The sequence below is a fragment of the Plasmopara halstedii genome, assembly GCF_900000015.1.
Source record: "Plasmopara halstedii genome assembly, contig: Scaffold_3109, whole genome shotgun sequence".
Lineage (NCBI taxonomy): Eukaryota > Oomycota > Peronosporomycetes > Peronosporales > Peronosporaceae > Plasmopara > Plasmopara halstedii.
The window spans coordinates 321,929-330,077 of NW_020190012.1; the positions used below are offsets into that span (position 1 = coordinate 321,929).

Genomic DNA, 8,149 nt, shown 5'->3' on the forward strand with positions numbered 1-8,149 from the left:
AAAAATGTTTCTCAATGAACTCACCTCAGTGCTCGTATCAGATCGTGCAAGACCAGGATTTAAAATTACTGCAAGACTCCAGTGCAAGCTACGAAAGAACATGATACAAAACAGTTAGAGAGCGAGTCAAAACTCATCAAAGGGTCCTTACTCCTTGTTGATAGGAATAAATATGATTGAGCGATCAAAGAAATCGGTGCGTGCAAGCCACGTCGACACGTTTTTATAGCCAGCTTTCATGCGCTCATGAGTGGTCGAGCCTTTTCCTGCTCGAAGTCGCGTGTAAAAATGCGAGCTTAAGAAAAGCACCTTCTTTTGAATCACTTCGTTATCCTTATAACTTGTCAGCATCATGCGTCTACACCCATCAAAATCGCACAAAGTCATGAGATAATTGAGAAGAATCGAATAGTTGATTCAGCTGTACGAACTTAAAATAATAATCTATAATATTGTCATTCAGGTATCGTCTGGGGTTTAATCGTGCCACATCACGTCGAACAATCGTGACAATATCCGAGGTACAAGGAGGCAAAGGGTATGTCAGCACTGTCATGTTCCTGTCTGCTTCATTTTCGTCGGATTCCGACGGACTGTGGCTACAATAGAATTCTGAGTTGATATAATCCTGCAATAAAAAATTTCAATACGCACTTTTCCGTATCATTTGTTGGGTGAAGACACTTATAGCTAAGAGAATTTTCCATTAGCGCCTGAAGATGTTCTCTCGCTTGCTCCTTCTCACTGTGTTTAATGTGTAAGCATTAGATGCTGAAACGGCAAGTTTCGAGTACTATCGTACATTATTTTAACGCATACTCGGGACTGAAAAACTTCTAATATTCGAATCCAACCTTCGCACATTGTGTAATTCAAAGGGCAAACAACTATGTATCCTTTTAAAGTATCTACCATCGATCCATATCATTTTGGTAAGGCATAGTCTCAAATAAAGTATTGGCAATATCATACCTGAGCTTGTGGGGTCGTAAAATGTCTCCATCGCTTTCTGATCTTGGACGTTGAAGAATGGCAATTTTATTGCTACATACGCTGCTTCATTCAACAATTGATCGATTCGATCAGTTTCTGTTATCTTCAGTCCAGTGTAAGTCTCTATTCCCGTCGGTACAGTGTAGATTCTATGCCATAAATCATACTCAAATTACATTCCCTGTCTATCAACTTCACTTATGCCGCTTAACTTACCTCACATCTTCGAGGTGATCCAAGCTCAAAATATAAAATTCTTGTAAAGGCCATTGTTCATGTTTTCCCCGGATATTTAGCAAACAGAGCCAATCACGAGCGACAACCATATCAACGATACACTGAAAGCGGCCAATCATGAGATCGCAACCGTCAATTCGTGCTATGGCATGCACAAGAATTTCGTTCAGATCGATTGCTGGTACTTCCGCGTCTTTTTCCACCTGATTTCCATTCACATCATTCTCAATAATATTGTCACTTTTCCTAGCGTCATCAGACTGTAATTCAGACTCTGAGTCCGAGTCCAACGCAATGGGTTTTGCCGCTGACCCTTCGCTATTGAGTTTTCTCTTGCCAAGTTTCGTGCGAAAAGGATTTGAGGAGATTGAGGTCAGCAAATTCTCAAACAGACTGCTTTTGCTTCGATCCCGTAAGGAATAATGGCTTTCAGCTAAATCCGACAAATTCCGGTCCTTCCTTATCACTTTCTTAGCTGTACTTGTCAAAAGCGTCCGTGGCTTAGGTTCATCTTGCTTCACTCTCCTGTCTTTCCACCCACTAGATCCAGCAGATAGTCTGGAAACCTTAACAAGTGGCTCTGGTGCACTCGTAACTTCCAATGAAGATGTGGAAGGTGAGAGTGTCATGGTTTTCATCGTTCTTTCCGATTTCTGGTTCACAATCGCGTTTCTCTTTGTTAAACTATTAAGAAATGCACTTTGAGTCTTTGGTGGAACAAATACCTACAAATTAATAATATTGTCGTCAGTGTTACCATTTTTATAGCAACAAGACCAATATATTGTATTGGTACATTCGTAAGAACACCATCTGTGACGCATACACTTGATGACGTAGACGACGTTCGAGCAAAAGACGATCCTGGTACTCCAATCGTTTGACCACTGGCTTTAGGTCTACCAGATTTGTATTTAGAAGGCGCATGAGGTCCTTCAAGCTGACGAGGTGATTCCTGGCCAAAATCAAATTGATTGTGATTGTCGTCCCAATTACTACTATAGTGATGACTGTATGAAAGTGAGAACAATAATTATTCTACATGTCAGATCAAATGATGATAAAGAAACGTGGCAATAAGCAATTATTGCTACGTACTGTCGTGGGATAGACTGCTCTAAAGCTACAGTGTCAAATTCAAGTGTATTAGAGTATCGAGAATTGTTTGTCAATCTGTCGCGCGATATTGAAGTTGCGGTCATGCGCGCCGTGTGCTGCCGCATGGCGCCGAAGCGCCGAGGGCGCCGGTCTTCCATCGAGAATGCTTTGTTAGAAAAGAAAAATAAATATTTTACATTTTAAAGTATAATTTGATATTTACTGATAGTATTGTATTTAATAAGTTTATTCTAGTTACTGTTCAGTGGAAAAGTCTAAATTAATTAGCTATAGCAAACTCAAGTGTCCCATTGTAACTCTTCGCAACGTTCAGTTAGAAGAGCTTTGATATGATAATTGCCTAACACGATCGTACAACACTTAACTCTTGTATGCACAACAAATTGAAAAAGATATAGATTGAACGATCTCATTCTTTTCATGTTAGAGCAGGAAATTAATGAGATTGATTTGATATAGTCATATAAAAGTCGAGTTGAAGAGAGTCATACTTAAAGCTTCCAGGGTATCGACGACGACAGAGATTACATAGAATTTGTGGCTTCTGCGTGATCCCCGAATTTGTTCATCTGTTGGGCACTACTTGATGGATTGTATGACACACATTGGATCAGTAATGATCCATGTACAAGCTTTGCACACGCATGCATGTGTCTTATATGACAAGTAAGTGATTAATGAATTGCCTCGAGGTGTCAGGCTGGAGTCAGTAGACTCAACACGTACATCAATAAGTGATGGGTGTCACATTGAAACCGAGTTCAACAGCATCCCGATTACAAAGCTGGGATGCTGAAAATTGAGTCATTCTGGTCTTTGGTTCGAGACGTCTTGTGGGTGGCTTAACGTTTAAGACCTAGCCCACGATATCTTGCTGAGAACAAGGACTTGCGACTCGAAACGCGCACAAGCGTCAGCAACAGAATTACGATGATCTTGCTACGAATGAAACCTACAGGAAGTCACAACGTGGAGCGATTGTGCCAGTTAACGGAATGCCTATAAGCTGAGTGGCAAAGTGAACAAGGGACGTTTTTTTTCTACAATGAAAGCTGAGCTCGTCGAAGCATTTGGAACAACTCGCGAGCCTCATTAACAAAAAAAAATAACGGAATTGCAATTGACCCTTGCTCTTTTACTCGATATACTTGGTGTTAATCGCGGCGTTATTTTCTGATTTGAAGGCGAGGCGTCGTCACTGAGAGAGAAACATATTGATATGCGACTCAAGTTCTTACTTTAAGCAGTGTAGCAGCCAAGAGCCCCACTGCATGTAGCCGGAGATTATTTTCTTGGACCTTTTGACCAAGACGGCGGGTCAGCACAAGATCGCCGAATTATGACAGCTGGTATAGTTGTACCTGCTGTATCTCCACGCGATGCAATTGCAAGGAAACTGTTGAAAATTGACGCTACCCAATCACTATATGCTTACAGACGATGAGATAGTTTCGCGGACATAAATACTGCTGATTCGGCTTAGGTTTGGCATATATGGACCAATACACAATATATGACTGCGCACAACAATCAGTGAAGCAGACATCATACTCAACCGCTGTTTCATGCTTGACTATGCATATTTTAGGGCACAACGTAGAGTTTGGGGTGACTGCTCTTGTCCCAGTCCTTCTCTGCCCATCATCAAAAGCCTGCTGATACAGCTTCTGGCGAAGTCTAGAATGACGAATATTCCGGGTCTCACCCGTATTAAGGAAGCCGTTTGCTGGATAACTATGTCTTTTTTTCTAAGAAATTAAAGTCAGAGAATGCGCTGAGTCGTTAGTGGCAACAGCGCTCGGGAAAAATTACCGGAGAGGGACATTAACTTTCCGCGTTAAGTTATCCTTTCCGTCAATCCACATACTGGTCCTACTATCCGCTTTGAATGAAATTGGACGACCCTTACTTTTTAAAAAGGTGGCACAAAATTACCTCTTTAGCAGACTGTCGTGCGATTATTCGGCACTAGCGTTGACTCTCTCCAGGAATCTCAGTGTGTGGCAGATACTGACATTTACGGATGTGCTATCTGAGCTTTTTGATGTATGTAGTTGCTCGAAGTAAGCCCAGTGGCTCCAAACTGAGAGGCTTGAAGGTAGCCCAGCAACAGGTGTTGGTTGACTGTTGTTTTGACTTCAGCAGAGACATTTACTTATAAATGGACATGAGGAAAGGATGTACAGCAGACAGCTCACGGACTCCATGCTGCAGGCTATATCTGACGCATCTTCCACGGACCAGAAATACAATTACCATCATTGAAGCCGGCAGACTACCGACGTAGACGGCGAGAGTTCAAGCCGTCAATATCACCGTACGCGTTCACGTAGAAACTAAGTCACTTTTACACGTCATTCACGTCGAGCCACTAGTAAATGGATAGCATTTAGCCATTTGTTTTTATCTACATAGGGCCTGTCAGGCGGTAACGAGCTACATCCACATGCCCCATCAACTTCAAGGGTAGAATGCTCTAGATCCAGACCACTTTGTCTACAAGTATTAGCCAGGACAGCGATATATTCGTGGTTCCTTTCTTAGAGAAAGATCCCAATTTGTAGCGTCCTATCACCGGATCAACATGCCCCATGGACCATGTAGCATCATCAGCTTATAAGGTGAGGTTCTACGCTAAATTGGACCTCAAATCATTCTTTGTGAAGTAATGGAGCGAGGCGTACATTTTGCGAGTCGGATGCAACATTGGTTGCGTTGCTTAAAGCTTTGGGAATCAATAAAGCTCGAGCTCAAAACTACCATACATCAGGTGTAAAGTCGACAATTGAGGTCATATTCGCAGCGAGAGGAAAGGTTTCCTGAGCACATCAAATCTATCAACTAGATCAAAAGCACCGATCAAGGTCCAGCCGACCATGTCGTTTTGTAGTACACTCTCGATTGAACATCCCAGTTACATGGCTACTTTTGCGCTTATCAAGTATATACACAATGCGCCACTTGCCAATGTTAAAATTATAGAGAATTTTAGTTTCTCTTCTACCACTACTTCGGCGCTCCCTTGATATAGACCACTGAGGTGTGACGGGATATTCGTTTCAGACACCAAGTCAATTTTTATGCCGAGCTTTAGGTTACTAGAGCAACTCGTGAAATTAGCTCTAGTCATCCCATCGTGGCAATCGTTTCATAAAAGATACGAAAGATTATATAGCTCGTAAAATCCTCACATTTATGCTCTGCGAGTGTCTTCAATGATATATCTATCCATGACAGGTGAGAAGCTAAAGTCCTCCTTCGGTATAGCTTTTACGTGCAATTGCGTCCACATATCCAGAGTGATAATACATCCAGCTCAAATAGTTAAAACCGAAGGTGGTCAGAGAGGTTTGCTTTTCACAAGATTACACCGGTCGCTGAATTTTTATGTGATAAGTCTTTCTTTCCACTTACCCGTAGAGCTTCACTTCCACGTATATTGGGCAAACTACACGGAAGTGATGATTCGCATATACCGTCACATCGCGAGTCTAACAGATCATTCGCTAAAACATCAGAGTCAGATCCTCAGCTGCACGTTTTTGGTGCAGGAGATTTTGACACAAAGTATCTCTCATTCTTTTGTGCTGGCGCAAGAGCTAGGATCGCGAAATTTTGTCGCTTAGGTCTGACTCAGCAGATCTAGTCTCCAGAGATTGCGATGCACGATTGCTCCTTTATGTGCCATTTTTAGACCGCTTAACACGTCAGTATCCGTCATCTGGACTTTGCTTTTGACACTAAGCAAAATCGTTGCTAAATAATTTGGACTAAGCCAGATCCCACCCCGAAGCGCTTAAAGATTTATGCACGCATTGGAGTGCTTCCACTTCTTTGAAGTGGTGATTCCATGGCTCTACTATTACGTTTGTGTACCCTGTCACGGTCCAAAGGAGGGTACGAAAACTTTTTGATACCTTTAAAATATCCCTGTCGCAGAACGCACGGACGCTCTATCCGTATTTAGCATCTTCGATGCCTCCGCATACCGTCCGTCATTTATAACAGCGCAGTTAGAATTAAGCGTCTGTTATCAGACCCGAAATGTTTATATTACACCAGAATACTTTAGACTCTAGAGGGACTCACTCTCTTCAAGGCTGATTTTCATTGGCCTCGATCTTCACGATCAACTAAGAACTGGATTCTACAGTAGATCGTCCTTTGCCCAGTAAGACTCGACAATTTCCTGCGATAAATGACCCGACACTTCGTACCTCTCTGCCGAGAAGGAAGGAAAACGCAAGGCGTGAATAGTTGTTACAGCAGCAATTCTAGCATTTACGAATTCCGAGATTTGGCTCATTTGCTTATCTTTTCTATCATCCTGGTAAAGATTCATTGCATCTGGCACGCTCATAAAGCCGCTACCTTCCACACTGTCACCGCCCCGTAAGGCTAATTGTACTATACATTAAAAACAGAACTTTCCGCTTCCTCGAATGAACGCGAAGGGTCTCGGTAATAATCGCGTTTGCTATGAGATCTTTCAAGTCTGTTACCGCCATCAGGGAAGGTTCTACCACCTCTGCTACTGTACGAGCTCTCATCTCTTGGGCATAGAGCCATTTATCCTCCTCACTGACGATTGCGCAGAAAATTTTGGGCGCGCATAGTCTGCCTGCAAGCACTCGCAACTCAAAAATTCCAATGTTTGCGCTGCCTTTTTAAGCAGATAATACTGTGCGTGATTTCCAAATTTCATGTGGTGTCTTCTAGCATGGGGAGAGATTGACGAACGAACCGTTGTTTCGTCTCGAGATTAGCTTTTAATTTTGCTATATTAACATCGTACGACACTTCTTGAGCCTGTGTACAAGGCAGCGACCGTGCTCCAGGTGGAGAGAGAATCCATGTCGCGATATGCAAAGGGTGTAACGCTTTGAGTAAAAGGCCTCGCGGCAGGAGCAAAATTTTCTACCGCTGACGCCTGGCTTTAAAGCTCGTGTAGTTGTATCACCAGCACATTTTCAGAGCTGGTTAAATTCTATGGAGAGAATAACACTTTGCGCCCTTGAGCCACCAACTATCCTATTTTCCCGGTCTTAACTATAGGTATAATCCTATAATGCGTGTCCAGTAGTTACAATGACGTAGAGTCGAGCACCTCGGGTTACATCCGCAAAGATGATGCAGTCGATACTCAGATCAACCTCAAGGGCTACACTGTACAACGTGCTCGGCACGCATCTGACAGATGAGTCTACGATTCTGCGGTAAGAGCCGCACAGAGATGGGTTCACACGATCGAGACAGGAGCGAGACCAAAATTGAGAGTCTCCCAGGTATGATCTGTGTTTATAGTGACTTGATTTCTGAATTTGACTCAGTTCGTTTGATATTTAACTATCTGTTTAATTGTAGACATTTATAAACATCCTTTGCAATGCATAACATAAGATTATAACTTCCAACGGACCTCTCCTCTATAGTATCTATCCCATCACCGTTGTCCGTACGAGGATAATGCATCATGATACTTCAAATTGGTGCTATAGTGAACTTGACTCCAAGTCCGAAGGATGTTGGTGACAATTGTTTAGAGTGATAGATCCCAGAATACGATATGTAGCCCGGTGTACCCCTCGGAAAATATGAATTAACCGGGTCAACATCATTTTGCACAAAAATCGCGCAAAGGTGAGCCCTCTACGATAGCTACTGCGCCGGTAATTTTTATCACTTCACTACTCGCTCTTACAAGCGTAACCTGTACCGGGGTTATACGTACCCCGTAAAAGGTGTGTGTCACACGAGATAGGCATGGTGTGACCACACCCAAACAAGAATACGGTATGTG

The 8,149-nt window shown here is 42.7% G+C and overlaps 2 protein-coding genes across 2 annotated transcripts in view; both read right to left on the reverse strand.

Annotated features, from left to right (window-relative positions):
• Positions 1 to 2,486, reverse strand: part of PHALS_07372 (Protease, Ulp1 family) — a gene marked incomplete at both ends in the record, with an annotated part of 3,044 nt that extends 558 nt beyond the window's left edge. The window contains 9 exons of the mRNA XM_024720827.1: positions 25 to 88; positions 152 to 358; positions 432 to 599; positions 655 to 744; positions 803 to 908; positions 973 to 1,142; positions 1,210 to 1,955; positions 2,027 to 2,240; positions 2,329 to 2,486. Of these exons, the coding sequence (XP_024585987.1) occupies positions 25 to 88; positions 152 to 358; positions 432 to 599; positions 655 to 744; positions 803 to 908; positions 973 to 1,142; positions 1,210 to 1,955; positions 2,027 to 2,240; positions 2,329 to 2,486 (1,923 nt within the window). The remainder of the gene's footprint in view (positions 1 to 24; positions 89 to 151; positions 359 to 431; positions 600 to 654; positions 745 to 802; positions 909 to 972; positions 1,143 to 1,209; positions 1,956 to 2,026; positions 2,241 to 2,328) is intronic.
• Positions 2,487 to 5,971: 3,485 nt separating this feature from the next.
• Positions 5,972 to 6,201, reverse strand: PHALS_07373 (uncharacterized protein; the record flags this gene model as incomplete). The annotated part of the gene is made up of 2 exons (XM_024720828.1): positions 5,972 to 6,105; positions 6,162 to 6,201. The coding sequence occupies 2 exons, from the start codon at positions 6,199 to 6,201 to the stop codon at positions 5,972 to 5,974; spliced, it is 174 nt and encodes a 57-aa protein (XP_024585988.1).
• Positions 6,202 to 8,149: the final 1,948 nt, after the last annotated feature.